Genomic DNA, 19,389 nt, shown 5'->3' with positions numbered 1-19,389 from the left:
CGATGAGTAAGTCAGTAGTAAGCACGCCTCTGATGTGATCGGATGTATTTTTTGTATTTTGTGTAAACAATGTAATTTTGGCTTTCTTAATGTGAAAAATCAAGAGACTGTATGATGTACTAAAATGTGACAAAACATATTAACGTAACAACAAAAATTTTGCAACAACGATCTTCAAATTTATTTAGATCAATTCAACCACGAGGACCTAAAACATGCGAATTTCAGCTTCAAGAATCAGACCTCTATACAGGAAGAACTGGAGCCAACTCTACGTGAAAAGATAAGTAAACTAGAAAGTTTACTGTAATCTTTGCTACTCTCAAATCTTCATAAAAGACTAATGTGGACAACAGCTGCAACTAGAAAGGAGGGTGGTAGATTACAAGTTGGATGATGCACCATCTGGAAGATATTTTGTTTTCTGGGTGTTAAGTTCTAAGCCCCATCATTTATACTACTCCTGTAGTTTTTATGCCATATATTCTAAATCACCTTTTGCTTTGGAAATCATGGTTGCCTGCAAATTGCAGTGTATACAACAAGTTTTGCCCATATCTATTCCTATTCCTCTGTACTTCCTTTTCAGCGATTTAGAGCTTTTGCTACCATATTTTCAACATGGTAAGAGATGCACACTAGCCTTGATGCAAACCCCTGTTGACAGGAAACCTTTTATTACCAAGTTTTATTCTCAATCTTGAACCATTATACAAACTTTGGAAAGCCCTTATTAGGGTGTAACTTATATTTGCAATCTGTAGTATTTTCCAGAGCCTTTGTATAGGTACAGTATCACACATCTTATGTAGGTCTACAAACATAAGATGGGTTCTTTTGCTGGTGTTTAATTTTTTCTCTATTACCTGTTTCAAACAAAACACATTGTTGGTGAAGGCCAACCAACTCTGAATCCTGGTTGCTCATCTTCATCCCATCTTTGCATTTTGACTCCACTAGATCTCTGAGAATCCTTCCATATAAATGACTCATCGTACTTGTCACTGAAATGCATTTACATTTGTGTGCAAAACTTTAAAGACAAACATAACTTTTACGTGATGTGTCACTGCCAAATAATACAGTTCGATGAAACTGGGACCATAAATAGAAAAAACAGAAACAGAAATGAAACTTTTATTCAAAGACAAATTACAATGACAATATAGCGGAGACACTGAGTTGCAGATAGACACAACAAAAAGACTCTCATGATTAAAGCTTTGGACCATTGGCCTTTGTCAATAACACACACACACACACACACACACACACACACACACACACACACACACACACGTGTGTGTTGGGGGGGGGGGGGGGCACGTATGCGTATCTATTGTTGACAAAGGTCAATGGCCAAAAGCTTTGATTGTGAGAGTCTTTTTGTTGTGCCTATCTGCGACTCAGAATCTCCACTATATGGCGTGTAGCAACTTTCCTTCTCATAATATTGTTACATTCCACCATGGATTTTTCATTGTTAGACAAATTACATTGAAGTCATTGTGATTTATGATGGTCCCCAGGACATTAAAAAAGGTAGGACACAGTTTTTAATAGGATGTGTGATCACCAAAGATGGCAATGCATGCTCTGCAACATGCTGCCATACTAGCCTCAAGGCAGGAGAGGAGTGCTTGTACTAGAGTGTTCCATTCCTCTACCAATGCAGTTGACAACTGCTCAATGGGCGTAGGTGCATGTGGACATGCTGCAATACGTCTTCCCAACACATCCCATACAGGCTTGATGGCATTTAAGTCAGGGGAATGGGTGGGCCAGTCCATTTACTGAACAACTTCTCATTCCAAGAGCTCTTCCACCTGTGCTGTTTGATGTGGCCACACACTGTAATCCATGAAAATTATGTTAGAGGCAAATGTATCACCGGAAAGGCACACATAGGGAAGGAGTACAATGTTACAATAATGCTGATTGGTAATGTTCAAAGATTTCGAGGTTTGTAAGCCCACGCATTTCTATGCCTCCCTTCTAGAATGATCGAGTTTGCCAATGTTTCTGCCATTTGCCATATGAGGCAGTGCATTTTATATTCCTCATTAGTCTTTTAGCACTTGACTGCTTGTCTTCTCATTCTCTTTGATTCCATATAGTTTCTTTTATCCTCTAGAGCTCTAAAGGTAGGTCTGAAGTCTGATTTGGTTGAAACTCAGTGCACAAATGATATGGACAAAATTAAGTAAAAAGTACAAAAAAAATTATTTTCATTTTCATACACATTTTACAGTGGTATCATATGCGATACCTGCTGTCCATGTTGAAACAAAGTGATACATATAACCTTCACAACAACATTGTTCTTAACATATAAGATAATGCTGTTTTAGTGAAACACAAGTTCAAATTAACTTCTTGTGAAAAAGAGCAAAACAATTTCTCTCAGTTGTGAAGCATAAGAACACTTTACATGTGCTGCACTGCCCCTACAAGTCCCTAATCTGCATTTTGACATATTTTTCTGTTCATTATCTGAGGCAGGTGCTTAGCATTTAACACCCCGAATTCTGCAGATGGTAAGGTCCTTGTTGGACCACCATCTCTGGTGGACCACCACCACCACCACCATCGTCCTCATCACCACCAGTGCTTGAGATTGAGTTTTGCACATATTCTGGAACTCCATAGAAAATTAGACTTTGGTCTACATCAAACTTTAAAAGTTGATACTGCATTATGTTCTGCCGCATTATTAATTTATTATTTTACATTGCTTGCCTTCATTCTAGCCACGTTGCTGCAACAGGAAAGTCTGTGAAATTATGGCTCACTTGAACCGTCCACTAATTGGATATTCCTTTCATTGAGTATTTTTCCACTACCATCAATCTGGGAGATCTACACCACCTATATATGTCAAACAATGGAAAATCCAGGATGGAATGTAACAATATTCTGAGAAGGAAAGTTGCTACTCACCATATAGTGGAGATGCTGAGTCACAGATAGGCACAACAAAAAGATTTTCACACTTAAAGCTTTCGGCCAATGGCCTTTGTCAACAACACACACACACACACACACACACACACTCTCTCTCTCTCTCTCCTGCAAACGCAACTCACACACATGACTGCAGTCTCAGGCAGCTGAAACCACACTGCCATGTGCCTGTAGCACTACAGTGCGGTTTCAGTTGCCTGAGACTGCAGTAGTGTGTGTGAGTTGCGTTTACGTGAGTGTGTGTGTGTGTGTGTGTGTGTGTGTGTGTGTGTGTGTGTGTGTGTATGTGTGTCTATTGCTGACAAAGGCCATTGTCTATTGTTTACAAAGGCCATTGGCCGAAAGCTTTAAGTGTGAGAATCTTTTTGTTGTGCCTATCTGCGACTCAGCGTCTCCACCTATATATGTGTTATATTTTGTAACTGCATTTGATCTAGAAGAACGGTGAATTTGGACACTAGGATGAACAACAAAATCACAAGAAGCAACATAAATAGGTTTATTATCAAAGCATTTGATTACATTTTCATTAGTCCTCACAATATGATCACATGAATCTCGGCCCTCCATTTTCAAATCTAAATCTCTCCTGAAACTCACTGATTTTAAAAGATGACTAGCCACAATATCCCCACTGCTAAGATTGACCCATGAGTTAGAACAGTGTTCCTCAACCACGTCATGACACAACGCTGTGTTGTGCACATATATTAGGTGTGTCGTAAGGTTTTTAATGTCTTCTCATCTTCCACAGATAAAATATTTAGAACATAAGATAAAAAATGTATTGTATGTACTTCATGTGCATGCGTTTTTTGCATCTATGAAAAACATCACATGTAGGGGTTTTGGGGTGTCACGAAAGTTTGAAACATACTTTAGCATGCCTCAAAGGAAAAAATAGTTGAGAACTGCTGAGTTAGGATACTGTCTAGTGTGGGAACATATGTGAAGTACCTGCCAATGTACATAAGTGATCTAGTGGCAAGAAACCTGAAAGTTTCAGAACAGCATGCCCACCAATATCTAGGTTGTGTACATCATAAAGTCAAGAGGTATACTGTTGGATGTAGTTCTTCAAGCCAACTCAGTGAGGTCTGTCCCTGACAAACTACCTTGTTCTTACTGGCTTGTAGAAGATATCATCTTCTCATCTATACATATATGAGTTGGTCAGGGCCGATTCTGACATGCAATTCTTAGTCTGTCAAGGAGTGTCATACCTTTCAATAACTTTCACTTCATTTGGTTTTATCTAACACAATAATGTCATCAACCAATTTCAGGTTATTTCTTTACAGGTACAGCCAATCCCTGCTAACTGCATCTGCGATCAATGGATGTGTTCATCTTTTCCAACAGTCTCAATTTCGGGAATCCCAGTAATGCAATTAACATAATGACCCCCCCCCCCCCCCCCAAAAAAAAAAAAAAAAAAAATTCTTAATTCTGCTCCATTACAATCCATTGATTTCCCTGTTAGCTTAACATGCTTTACATTCATAAAATAAGTCATATCATCAAACAATGTCTGGTCAACATATTGCATGAAAAATATAAATTGTGACTTCACAGATGGAATGTCAGATGATGTAGTTTCTTGTGCTTCAGGATTAAGCCTGGAAAGAAAAGTAAAATATAACAAAGCTTTGTCAATTATATCTTAAATATAAAACAGAAGTCTGCTTCTAGAAACTGCTTACTCTGTCTTGTGTATCTATTTTGCACATCTGTCTTGGATTTCACTCAAAAGCACCTTGCCAGCCTCTGAATCAAGACGATGACTCATTGGCAGCTGTTGTGTATCATCTCATAGCTATATCACCTTCATCTTATTCTTCAAATAACTCAAATTCAGAAACATTTGGGTTCTCCACTACCTATAGTTGCACTATTTCTTCATCAGCTAGGACTACAGCAAAAACGGGAGTTACAGTGTTACTTATTTTTCTATTATTGTAATGAAATAAATGTCTGATGTATGTACTTGTAAGGAAATAACATAATTTAATACAGAAAATGAAAGCTTACATAACAACAAATAGCAAAAAGTGAAAAACAAATAAACCCTACCACTATAACCAATTAAACAATGACAGGATTTGAACTAATACTTTCTTGAGGTACCAGGGATGATAGCTGCAAGTAATAAGAACACTTTGAATCATTAAGGGCAGTCTGTAGGTAAAGATATTTATTTCTGTGACAGATGAAACTTTCGTAAATATTAACATGTTTCTAATTTGTCAATGTGAAAAAGAACGTTTTAAGCGCTGACATGTTGCACACCATGGTAACATTCACTTTCAAGCTGTTGCCACTCGTAGATAGCACTAGGAAATTTTAACAAATGGCAAACAGAATATGCCAAGTGTATACTCTGTGATACTGACAGGTGTTCTCGTTGCATCAGTTGGAAAATGTGTAAAAAAAAAATTGTAGATTGGAGGTATCACATACAATACCTATGGACATTAGAGGTTATCTGCCTCATCTTTAATAGCTACCCATTTTTGATAATACATCCGTAATTCTGCATTCAGGTCGACTGGGCTACAATGGTAAAAGTCAAGCATGAGGGAAGAAATGCCTTTATTGCTCATATGACATGTTTCGGAATTTATCCATCACAAAAAAATAATTATTATAAAAAAGCAATACATGGCTATAGCATTCCACTTTGATTGAAAACACTGGCACATTATATATAGAGTTTCCAGTTGTATGTGAACAAACATTTGGAAACTACTGACACAATTCTGCAGAATGCAGACCAAGAAGACATTTTTGCCACCAGGTGGATATACAAAATGTACAGTGGCGCTAAGGTGCATCAACCACTGTACATTTATTATACCTTGATATCTGATGGCTGTAAACAAACGTTTTTAAAACATATATTTTTTATACTAATGGTAATGATATTACAATGATAAAAGGTTATAAAAAATATTTGTTAAATTTGGGAGCTTTTCGTGGCACCACACACTATCAAAAGCTACTATCACAACAACTGTGTGATATAACAAGTAACATAAAATTAAAATATGCAGTAGCAATACAAACATATGCCATCAATTTAAATACAGGCAGTAAGACAGGGGAAGGAGAATACAATATTTTCATTAAAATTAGGGCAGTCGATCTGTCACACCCAAATCTGGTATCAGAAAGTATGCAATATGGGCTACTGCGCTTACCTGAATTAGAACAACAATTTTCTCCAAACAAGCAAAACCAGTTTTTTTAACGCATCGTAGGAAGTATTTTAATATAAACTAAAACCAGTCACTGGGGATTTCACATCATGTCCATATAACCAAGAAATATTATTTGGTACCATCTACTGTCAAATGTTGAAATCATGGTGTGTTGTGACACTTCACAAAAGTTATAATCTCAACGCAAAAAATACATAGTTTAATTGTACATATAAAACCATACATTAAAACTTTAGGGGGAAGGGGGGGGAATGGGAGTAGGAAACCAATATTTTATAAAACATAGTGAATATTATTTCAGTATACACAAATAGACAAAAATCAGTCTTGAGAAATTACACATAATCCTTAGAACACTAAGACATGTTGCTTGGTGCTACACTCCACCAAGACACCCCCCCCCCCCCCCTCCCCCAATTTCTGCTGTCTATGTCTTACATTATATGGTTTGAGATGTACAATTACATTATGTATTTTATATTTTGAGCTTAAGTTTTGTAAAACAGCACAAGATGCTACGATTTTAATGTTTGACAGTCCATGGAACCAAATAATATTTGATGTAAGTGCAGTAGCGCACACTGGATACTTAATGGTACCAGATTTGAGTCTGACAGACAAACTGTCCTAGTTTTAATGAAATTATCATGTTGTTCTGCCCCTGTCTTGCACCTGTATAGTGGAAATGTTTGTACTACTATCTTACACTATAATTTAATGTTACTTGCACAGTAGTTGTGATTGTAGCTTTTGACGATGTATGGTGCCACAAAAAGCTCCCAAATTTAACAGATATTTTGTGTGACCTTTTATCACTGTAATATCATTACCACTTTTATAAATAAAATATTTCTCTTAAATAATAAAGTTAGCTCACAGCCATCAGACACATGGTATAATAAATGTATGGTTGTTGATGCGCCTTCACGCCACCAAACATTCTGTAATGTCATCTGGTGGCAAAGATGTCTTCTTGGTCTGCACTCTGCAGAATAATTTCAGTAGTCTCTGAATGTTTGTTTCAAACACAACTGGAAATACTGTATCTACGTATAGCAATCATTCCTGGGTAGATGTATTACAATTTGTGCCCAGTGTTTTTAATCAAAGTGCATTGCTATTGCGATGCATTGCTATGTTTTATAAAATATTTTTCTTCTTTTTGTAGATATCTGATGATGGACAAATTCCAACATGCATCATATGAGCAATAAGGTCATTCCTTGCCTGATGTTTGACTTTTAACTTGCCAACCTCCTGCATGACTTTATGTCACATTTATATCTTTTTTTGACAGACTTGTGTTTCCACTGCATTAATCCACCACAGTTTCTTACTGTGACTTCTACTATCTGTGCTAACATCTTCCTCTGCCACCATGTGAATACTACTTGTCATGTTTTGATGCACTGCACATGCAGATTTATCTGTTCCACCGTGCTTCAGATTGTATCTCTGCCGATAGGAGTTGTTGTTGTTGTCGTCTTCAGTCCGGAGGAGTATTCATATGCTTTCAGGCCCCTGACTGTCTACATTGCAATGCTGATTCGTAATTTCTTCAATTTCTTTCTGTGTTTGTATCCCTCCCAGCTTCTGATGTTTGTAAGGAAATGCTATTTTAACTACTGGTAATTATTCAGTTTCATATTCCATGAGTCATTTTGTGTGATAAATCATAATGACACGCAACTAGTCTCTTATATTCACATCACAAATTATCTGTAAATACTGCTAAAAGGTGAGCATTTTTAATAGACCAACAGATGTGAGTTAGTAATTCCAACCCACAGCCTTTTACACATTACTATAATAGAATTCTAATATGGAATAGGAGGAGGTTGAGAGACCAGAAATTTTAGTTGCAGCATTCAGCTGAGGAGGCTTTAAATGGGTAATGGTCTGAGCCACTTGTAACACCTCTATACACTAAAATATCATTAACCTGGATGCTAATGATCTGTTTTGTTATTAGGCGGTTAACGACAGATTTCAGACTTTTTAAATATACCTAAACCAAAAATGATAAACACGTGACAAATGCAGTCAGTCAAGGAAGTACCATTCATGCAAGGTGAGTGCGTCATATTTTCAGCACATACATGTACAGAGGTTACGAGCTTGTCCTTCCATTGATCGATTCCTACCTTGACACAATGATGTATTGCCGATATCTGCCTTATACTGTGATCAGCAGAGCAGCATGTGGCCAGTTTTGTTACATTTAATCAGAGAAAACAAATTAATATTCTAGCAGGATATGTAGGTGAATGATGCCTGCTGACGTGTTCATAAAAAAAAGTTAAAATGTCTAGGTTACTTAAACACTAGCACGAAGCAAACATACACAACTATAAACAAACTGTCATAACTTTTCTTACAATAAACATGAAAGGTTAAGCAATATCAAGAAGATTTATGTGGAAAAAATACTATTGGGGGAAAAAAAAAATCATGTGCATTACTTGATGTCTCGGCAATGATACAACTTGGCTTTGACATCAGACAGCTGCACACACTTTTGAATCAAGAATTTTTGTAATGTGTGAGATACAGACAGATGACTCAGTGCACCTTAGATGCAACCTGTTTTTGTGAGGAATACTGCATGTGTACTTAAGGGTGTCAGAACTATCATCAGTCTTTTCAAATTTCCATATCATTCACACGAACATAAATGTGGTACAAAAACTGAGTAAGATCTGAGTTTCTTTGTGAAATGTTAGGGACGGACCCACTTACACCAAAAGTGCGTTAAAATTTATATGTCTGGTAATATCAGTCAAAGCACTGCTCCTCTGTGGTACATAGGACAGCAATGCATCTCGTTTGCAGAGGCCATGGGAGGACAGCTTTAAGTAAACAATGAGAGGTGAAAAAGAAGCAATATTATTTCCAGCGCCAAAACTGAACCTATGCAATATTCTTTACAGGTTATTCATGGTTATATTGAATCAAGACATAGTTCCCTAAGTTTCTGCACTCACTATCACAGCCGCTTATCTTTTTCTTTTTTGGAATGAAGGTTGTGGCAACACTGCTCTGCCCAAGGTCTGTATTTGGAAGTTGTCAATACTAGTTGTGACTTGGCAAAATTACAGTTATTATTTTGTGTAGTTTAGTTTTTTGCAGGTCCTTTGGATCATATTTGTGACAGCTCACTAATGTGTCAATAGGTTTACAAATAATACATTTTCTTAAAGAAAACATTGATACATGTTTCCATTTACATAACTGGATTTATATTAAAAAAAAAAAAAGTTATCGACAACATTTCATAAATGTAATCCAACCACACGCGTACTATCTACCCAGAAATTCATCAACAGAGTAAGGAGAACTCTCAAACACAATTGACTATAAGTGGTTTTTAAAACTTTCATTATCTGCCATCAAATCTAATTTACAAGGGAGGTGGTGAAATACTTTTATGGTTGCATATTTTCCTCCTTTCTGTGCAAAAGTAAGCAAGCAATGCTGTTTTTCTAAGTCATCGGCCTTCTGACTGGTTTGACGCGACCCACCATGAATTTCTATCCTGTGCCAGCCTTTTCACCTTGGAGTAGCACCTGCAACCTACATCCTCATTTATCTGCTGGATGTATTTCGGTCTCTGTCTTCTCCCACAGTTTTTACTATATACAACCGTTTCTAGTAACAAGGAAGTTATTCCCCGATGTCTTAACACATGTCCTATCAGCCTGTCCCTTCTTCTTGCCCGTGTCTTCCCTGTATTCCTTTCCTCACTATGCAGAGAACCTCTTCATTCCTTAACTAATCAGTACAGCTAATTTTTAACATTCTTCCAGAGCACCACTTCTCAAATGCTTTAATTTTATCCTGTTCCAGTTTTCTAACAGCCCATGTTTCACTGCCATACAATGTTGTGCTCCAAATATACATTCTCAGAGACTTCTTTTTCAAATTAAGACCTATGTTTGATACTAGTAGACTTCTCTTGGTCAGAAATGCCCTTTTTGCCTGTAATGTTTGCTTTTTATGTCATCCTTGCTCTGTCCGTCATGCGATATTTTGCTGCCTAGATAGCAGGATTCGTTGACGTCGTCTTGCAGTTCTCATTTCTGCTACTTCTCATTACTTTCATCTTTCTTCAGTCTCCTCTCAATTCATTTTCTGTATCCATTAGAATGTTCATTGCCTTCAACAGACCGTGTAATTCTTCTTCACTTTCACAGATGATAGCAATGTCATCAGTGAACCTTATCATTGGCATATTTTTCACCCTGAATTTTAATCCTGCACTTGAATTTTCCTTTTATTTCCATCACTGCTTCTTCGATGTATGGACTCAACAATAGGGGTGAAAGATTATTTCCCTGTCTTATACCCTTTTTAATCTGTGCCCTTCATTCTTGGTTACCCACTCTTATTGTTCCCTCTTGCTCCTTGTACATATTATATGTTACCTGTCCTTCCCTATAGCTTACTCCTACTTTACTTAGATTTAAAACATCTTTCACCACTTTACACTGTCGGCCAATTTTCCTGGTTGACAAATGCTATGATCAGGTCATGGTTTTGCATCAGTCTTGCTTCTGTTATAAAGTGCAAAGCCAGAATTGCCAGCCAGATGCCTTTATTTTTCCTAAGTCTAGCTGACTGTCATGTAACTGATCCTCAGTTTTCTTTTCTATTCTGCTGTTTATTATTCTTATCAGCAACTTGGATGCATAAGCTGTTAAGCTGATTGTGCGATAGTTCTTGCACTTGTCAGCTCTTGAAATCTTCAAAAGTGTGTGGATGATATTTTTTTGAAAATCTGATAGGGGTATCACCAGTGTCATACATTCTACACACCAACATGAATATTGTTTTGTTGCCACTTCCCCCAATGATTTTAGAATTCCAATTGAATGTTAACCATCCCTTTTGCCTAGTTTGATCTTAAGCCCTCCAAAGCTCTTTTAAGTTCTGACTCTAATACTGAATCCCCTACCTATTCTCTATGGACTCTTCTTTCTTTGTCTGCCACACCATCAGACAATTCCTCCCCATCATAGAGGCATTCAACGTACTCTTTTCATCTATCCGCTCTCTCCTCTGCATTTAAAAGTTGGATTTCCACTGCACTCTTAATGTTACCACCCTTGCTTTTACTGATTTTGTCTTTCCTCTATGCTGAGTCAGTCCTTCTGACAACGATTTCTTTTTCAATTTCTTCACATTTTTCATGCAGCCATTTTGCCTTAACTTCCCTGAACTTACTAATTATTTCATTGCTCAGCTGAAGTATTTATTCTGTTACCCATGGTTTCCTCACAGTTATCTCCCTTGTACCTATATTTTCATTACCACAGTATCGACAGCCTCAAAGAACTTCCAGCATCTCTCTTCATTCCTTAGTATTTCCATATTCCACTTCTTTGCTCTTTGTTCCTCCCTGAGACTAGTCTCTTACACTGTAACCTACTCTTCATCATTACTAAGTTGTGAGCTAAGTTTACATCTGCTCTTGGGTATGCTTTACAATCCAATATCTGATTTTGGAATCTCTACCTGACCATGATGTATGTAATCTAACTGAAATCTTCAAGTATCTCCACCTTTTCCAAGTATAACTCCTCCTCTTGTGGTTCTTGAACAGAGTAGGCCCTATACACTATTACTAGCTGAAACTTACTGCAGATCTCAATTAGCCTGCCACCTCTCTCATTCCTACTACTAAGCTCATATTCTTCCACAATTCTTTCTTCTACACCTTCCCCTACAACTGCATTCCAATCCCCCCATGACTATTAGGTTTCCATCTCCCCCTGTGTACTAAATTACCCATTCAATAGCCTTGTATACTTTCTCTCTCTTCATCTTCTGCTTGTGATGTCTACACACTACTGCTGACGGTGTAGTGTCTACTGTCGATTCTGATGAGATAACCCTATCACTGAACTATTCACTGCAACTCACTCTCTGATAATACCTTCCTATTCATAACAAATCCTACTCCTGTACACCTGTTTCTGCTGCTGCTGATATTACTCTATACTCATCTGACCAGAAATCCTTGTCCTCTTTCCATTTCACGTCACTGACTTCCACTATATCTAGATTGAGCTCTTCCATTTTCCTTGTCAGATTTTCTAGCTTCCCTACCATATTTAAACTTCAGACATTCCACTCCCTGAGTCACAGAATGTTATCCTTTCATTGGGTTCATTGGTTATTTGATCTTTTTCTCATGATCACCTCTTCCTTGGCAGTCCCCTCCAATAACAGCCGAACAGTTCAAAGAAAACTTGAATCTCATTACAAATAAGTTCCCCACTCATACAGTTTTAATTGGTGGAGACTTCAATCTACTCTCGATTTGTTGGCGAAAATACATGTTCAAAGCCGGTGGTAGACAGAAAACATCTTCCGAAATTGTACTAAATGCTTTCTCTGAGAATTACTTTGAACAATTAGTTCATGAGCCCACACAAACTGTAAATAGTTGCGAAAACACACTTGACCTCTTAGCCACAAATAATCCTGAACTAATAGTGTGTGTCATGATGGATACATGGATTAGTGAACAGAAGGTCATTGCAGTGAGGCTCAAAACCATATCAACCAAAACTATTAAAAATAATTGCAAAATATATCTATTTAAAACAGCAGATAAAAATTCGATTGATGCCTTCCTAAGAGAGAGTCTCCATTCCTTCCAAGATAATTATGTAAGTGTAGACCTGATACGGCTCAAATTCACAGATACAGTATCAACAGCAATAGACAGATTCATACCGTGTAAGTTAATAAGAGACGAGACTGATCCACCATGGTACAGAAAATACGCCAGAACACTGTTGCAGAAGCAATGAAAAAAGCATGCCAAATTCAGAAGAACGCAAAATCCCCAAGACTGGCTAAGTTTTACGGAAGCTCAAAGTTTAGTGCGGACGTCAATGCGAGATGCTTTTAATAGTTTCTACGATGATACATTGCCTCAAAATATGGTAGAAAACCCAAAGAGACTCTGGTCGTATGTAAAGTACACCAGTGGCAAAAAACAGTCAATACCGCCAATGCGCGACTGCGATGGAAATGTTACTGATGATGGTCCCACTAAAGCGGAGTTACTAAATACAGTTTTCTGTAATTCCTTCACGAAAGAAGACGAAGTAAATATTCCAGAATTCGAAACCAGAACAGCTGTTAGAATGAATGACATAAAAGTGGATATATTAGGTGTTGCGAAACAACTCAAATCACTTAAGAAAGGCAAGTCTCCCGGTCCAGATGGTATACCAATCAGGTTCTTTTCAAAGTAGGCAGACACAATAGCGCCTTTCTTAGCAATCATATACAACCGCTCACTTGACGAAAGGTCTGTTCCTAAAGACTGGAAAGTAGTTCCTAAAGACTGGAAAGTAGCACAGGTCACACCAATATTCAAGAAGGAAATAGAAGTAACCCATTGAATTACAGACCCATATCACTGACCTCAATTAGAAGTAGGATTTTGGAGCATATACTGTACTCGAACATTATGAATCACCCTGAAGAAAATGACTTATTGATACATAACCAACACGGAATCAGAAAATCTCGTTCTTGTGCAACAAAGCTAGCTCTTTATTCTTATGAAGTAATGAGTGCTGTCGACAAGGGATCTCAGATCGATTCCATATTCCTTGATTTCCAGAAGGCTTTTGATACCATTCCTGACAAGCGACTATTAATCAAATTGTGTGCATATGGAGTATTGTCTCAGTTGTGTGACTGGATTCGTAATTTCCTCTCAGAGAGGCCACAGTTCGTAGTGATAGATGGTAAATCATCGAGTAGAACAGAAGAGATAGCGGGCATTCCGCAAAGTAGTGTCATAGGCCCTCTGCTGTTCCTGATTTACACAGATGATCTTGGTGATAATCTGAATAGATGATCTCCGTGATAATCTGAGCAGCCCCCTTAGATTGTTTGCAGATGATGCTGTAATTTAGCATCTAGTAAAATCATCAGATGATCAATTCCAATTACAAAATGATCTAGAGAGAATTTCTGTATGGTGCGAAAAGTGGCAATTGGCACTAAACAAAGAAAAGTGCAAGGTCATACACATGAGTACTAAAAGAAATCCGATAAATTTTGGGTATACGATAAACTGCACAAATCTAAGGAATTACAATTACGAGCAACTTAAATTGACCACATAGACAATATTGTGGGGAAAGCGAAACAAAGACTGCGCTTCGTTGGCAGAACACTTAGAAGACGCGACAAACCCACAAAATAGACAGCCTACATTACACTTGTCCGTCCTCTGCTGGAGGATTGCTGCGTGGTGTGGGAGCCTTGCCAGGTAGGATTGACGGAGGACATTGAAAAAGTGCAAAGAAGGGCAGCCTGTTTCGTGTTATCGCACAATTTTTTTTTTTTTTTGCGGCGAGATCTATTTACAAAATTTCAATCACCAACTTTCTCCTCCGAGTGTGAAAATATTTTGTTGACACCCACCTACATATGGAGAAATGATCATCACAATAAAATATGAGAAATCAGAGCTCGAACGGAAAGATTTAGGTGTTGCTTTTTCCCACATGCCATTCAAGGGTGGAATGGTAGAGAAGTAGTATGAAAATGGTTCGACACTTAAGTGTGAACTGCAGAGTAACCATGTAGATGTAGATGGGGGAATAGTCTGGAATCTTTTGCCAATGGAGAGATTGTCATGAAACTTTTTCAATTACAGACAACATATCCTGTGGATACACATTATGTGTCTTTAATGCATTGGTTTCAGTTGCCTTCTGCATCCTTATATCACTGATCACTGCCAATTTTTCTGCCGTTTTAGGGGCAGTTTCCCACCCCAAGGGCTAGAGAGTGCCCTGAACCTCTGTCAGCTCTTCCGCCCTCTTTGACAAGGTCGTTGGCAGAATGAAGTTGACTTGTTACGCCCAAAAGTATTCAGCTGACATCACTAATTTTTATTCAAAATTTATGCAGCTGCGGAGTTCGCACCTGCTACAGAGGACTTTTGATTACTAGTCAAAGATGGGTGCAACCCAAGCAGTGGAAAGTGATGGGTAGTTTTGCTCCTAGTGATATATTTAAGTATGATACTATTGTTTTGATTGTTATTGCAAACATCTTGCAAACTTTTGGACCTGATTTTCCCTCTACATTCTAGATTCCTAGGTCACAATGCAGTGAATCACATAGTCAGTCTGTGGCTCTCTTGTTTTGCACTTACTATTATCTGTTGACATGCCTGCTTGTGTTCCTGCTGTTTTTCAAAAAGAATTGTGCAGTGCATATTTATATTTACATGAGTATTTGGCACAATAACTTCCACTCATTGGTGTGAAAAATGTACTCTACCCATTCCCTGATTTGGTAATTAAATCAGCTGTTGACAAGCTCTTCTGCATTCCCATCATACTTCAAACCAAGTGCTACCAACACTAACTACACAAAGGACATAAGTTCAGCACTGCCTCTATTCTAGACTGTTTTCTAAAAGTATAGGCCTACCTCATAACACATATGTTTGGAGAAGTCAGTATTGAGATGAGAGAAATATCTGTCAATACTGTGGCCACAGGGAAAGATATAATGTTGTCGATTGAGACTCATGGAGAAACTGGCCATGGTTGATATAAAGCTAATGATATTGATTACATCATAAATTTCAGTGCCATACCTGTATTCACTCTAGAGAGGTGCCACAACTCTCGTTTCTTGATTAAATAAACAAGCATAACAATAGCTCAAACAAGATAGAGAAAAGCCTCAGAATGGATGGGGACTTGTTTCCTTCTTGCTTCAATGTTCTGTCACAGGTAGCAAGCCAAAAACCATGGCAGCAAAAGCAAAAAAAAAGGCTGACAGGCAATGCAGATGTGGGCACACACACTACTACTAGAAATCATTCCTGTCCCTATAGTTTTGCTATCTGATTTCCAGGAAAACTGTCACATGCATCTACAAAATGTATATCCTAATTTTATGGTTAAAGAGGACTGTGCATTATAAGTTGTCGGCTGGCAGTCGCATAGGAAATATGCCTCAAATGTCGTAAACAAGGCGACTGTAAAGTGACATCAGTGGTAATTTTTACAAACAGGCTAACTTACAGGTCAGTCTGTCATCACAACCAGGTATGGTTGTTGTCCCCCCCACCTCCCCCCCACATTCATTGGCTTTTCCAACCAACAACAAACCTGTGAATACATGCACTTCAATTACTTATCAGTTCCACAAAACATTTATGATTTATGTTTTTACTCTTTTCATTGTATCCAAGCGACAGGCAGAAGCTGCTAGTGTCATAAGATCACCTGTGAAGTTTCGAAAGATGGCATTTTAATTTAACGCTGTTTTGTCATGAGTATGATCAAAAAGATGTTATTCTGATCAAATTACTTTACAAAGGGTCATAGTTTTGACAGTCTAATATATTGATAGTTACTGGTGATTCTTCTTTCATATACAAGAAATTCTTCTCATGTAGCTACATTTATGTTCAATATTAGTTGGATAAGCTTGCTTGCAAAACAGATAAAAACGTAGAACAGTCAATTACTCAATAACACTTACTACCGCCTATGGATACTTAATCATGAATTAAGTTATCAAAAGAGTCACAGATTGATCAAAGACACAGGTATCTGCTTGTGAAGCAGCTTCATGTCCATTGTTCTTATCTCTTCTTTCACCATTTAATATAAGGGTCTAAGATATGTCAAACACAGCGATATGTACACAAAGCTATAGCAGATTGGTCAAGGATGGAGCAAGACATCAGCCATGGCCTTTACATGCAACCAACAGGACCTCCACTAACCATGAAAAACTCTCGAATACGAACTCAGTGCTTTAAAACTGCTCCACAACACTGATTGGTATTTTCATTGTACACATAACAATTGGTACCACACATAGCCATAGCACACACAGCCTATCCAGGAACTACAAATGGCTGTATGGAACAGGATGATGGCGATAATATGCCTTGAACATTACGTACTGGTATATAAGGCATTTGACTACATACATCATAGCTTCTTAGATCCCCTGTTGAGCTCTGTGGGCTACAGTATAGCATGTGACATATCCGTAGGATACGCAAGTATCACATGTTCCTATCTTACTGATTTTCCACAGCATGTTCATCTTTTAATCATCTTTGAAATTGTTTGCTTTTTAGATACTGTCTTTCTATGTTATGTGTCTAGAGGCTAGTACAATGTTATTTAATTTCTCTGGAAAAAGTAACTCTTGGCTTACTTCAGATATGCTTATGCCACTATAAAGCAAATATTCATTGGAAAAAGAATGAGACAAGTAAGTGCCCTTCTGAACGGGTATCATAAGCTATATCTCAATCTATATTCTACATATGGTTTACAATTTTATTCATCAATGTTAATGACTTGACAGGCAATATAATTGAATATTCAAACGGAATCTAACGGCTTGTATCACCACCTACTAAGTAATAATGAGACGAAACATTTTCCAGCATTCTGCAAGTCAGAAAATCAAGAAGTTCTGTATCCTTTCTGCAAACGACTCCAAGCAATTTGGGAAAAACAGCATGACGACACAGACAGTAAATGGCACAGGGGCAGTCAAATTATTAAACTCAAACGACTTTATTGAAAATGTTAAACCATGTTACCTGATTTTATAACCTGATTGCGACTTAGACAATATATGAAGACGGAATGAAATTCCAACTCAGCATTGATATTTGGATTCACCTATAGCAGATCCTATTATTCATATACTACGTTACAAACCTGCGAAGGAGCTAGAGACGCAACGCCTACGTTAATATTTACAAACTCCGACAATGACCGAATGACGTCAACCCCACAATTACTCTCTATAGAGCTTACATTTTAACCTACGTGTGGGCCGTAATCGTGTGGTGCTGCTCAGTAGTTACTAATATACGTACCTCTTCGATGTTGTTGTTATGGAGTTCCAGAGCCTTTTTACAATTGGTGAACGTATAACCTGTTTTCTTCCTCAATTTAGCTAATAAAGTTTTGTTTGTCGAGCTCCAACATGAGTTGCCGGTACTTAACGATCGAGTCATAATATTAAACATCATTTTTAAATCTTTTATTTGCATTGTTCAACAAACCGTCTCATTAAAATAGGCTGAAGAACAATGAGTGCTTAACACACTGTTTAGACTGCAGACGTAAACATTAAATAAACATAAACATGCTCATTGCTCATGCTGCCCATACATCCAAAGGTATTATTTTTACGAGCGGGTACATGTCATCTTTGAGAAAATATGTACCCGCGACAAATTGAAAATGTACGCGTCACCGACGTAGGGAAGATACGTTATGTAGTTCAAAAAAGAAGAAGACGTCAACGTAGGTACGGTTCTAAGTTTCATTTAGTATATTATGTGTAATTTTTATCTCTTCTTTCCCAGATATTGCTCGATTCTGATGCTAGTTCGGAAAATAATCAGCCTAATAGACCATATTTATAGCGGTCCTTTGAAAATATCTTTTTTTTCCGTTAAACGTGTTAAATACAGACGGAAATATCGTAGATGATCAACGTGTTTTTTAATATACAAGGAACAGCGGAAAATTACTGTAACTGTGGCCAACAATATGCATCATTAGAGAAAATATGTAGAATATTTCAAATATGTTACGGTATTTTAGAATAGAAGTCTTGAACACTTGATTCAAGTATACTCACGTCCTAAAAACATTACAGTAACTATTTAAGAAAATTAATTCAATTGAAGTCCATCTCCAGAAATAATACTATTGCCTTGCAACAGTTTTGGTAACAGTTATATCATGCTCCCATTTTTTTGGTTTTTTCTTGCTGCTAGACAGTTTGTCACTACAACCAAGAATTTTGGCGTGGCCGAGGCACACTCTCACACTTGAACCAAACTATTTGGTATGATGAATGACAGCTTGCTCTAAACATGACGAGAATCCTACGAACCATGGATGAAGGGAAACAAGCAGATTTCATAGTGTAGTGTCACACTACAGACATTTAACGAATGTCTGAGCTTACAGAATAGGATCTCAGATAGATGAGTGGATCGATGACTTTTTAGTTAACAGAACCCAGTTCCTTGATGGCGATTCTTCATTAGAGACAGAAATATCATTGGGAGTGCCTCAGGGAATTGTGAAAGGATCATTGTTGTTCTTTCTATAAATAAATAACCTGTTTGAGAGGGTGAGTAGCAACTTGCAACTATTTG

At 37.6% G+C, this 19,389-nt stretch overlaps 1 protein-coding gene across 1 annotated transcript in view; it reads right to left on the bottom strand.

Annotated features, from left to right (window-relative positions):
* LOC124798315 (elongation factor Ts, mitochondrial) overlaps positions 1 to 18,400 on the bottom strand; it is a 98,748-nt gene extending 80,348 nt beyond the window's left edge. Inside the window, exon 1 of the mRNA XM_047261653.1 lies at positions 18,091 to 18,400. Coding sequence (XP_047117609.1) covers positions 18,091 to 18,267 — 177 coding nt within the window. The 5' untranslated portion in view covers positions 18,268 to 18,400. The remainder of the gene's footprint in view (positions 1 to 18,090) is intronic.
* Positions 18,401 to 19,389: the final 989 nt, after the last annotated feature.

The sequence above is a fragment of the Schistocerca piceifrons genome, chromosome 5 (assembly GCF_021461385.2).
Source record: "Schistocerca piceifrons isolate TAMUIC-IGC-003096 chromosome 5, iqSchPice1.1, whole genome shotgun sequence".
NCBI classification, from domain to species: Eukaryota; Metazoa; Arthropoda; class Insecta; order Orthoptera; family Acrididae; genus Schistocerca; species Schistocerca piceifrons.
This window is presented reverse-complemented; position numbering and strand designations above follow the sequence as displayed.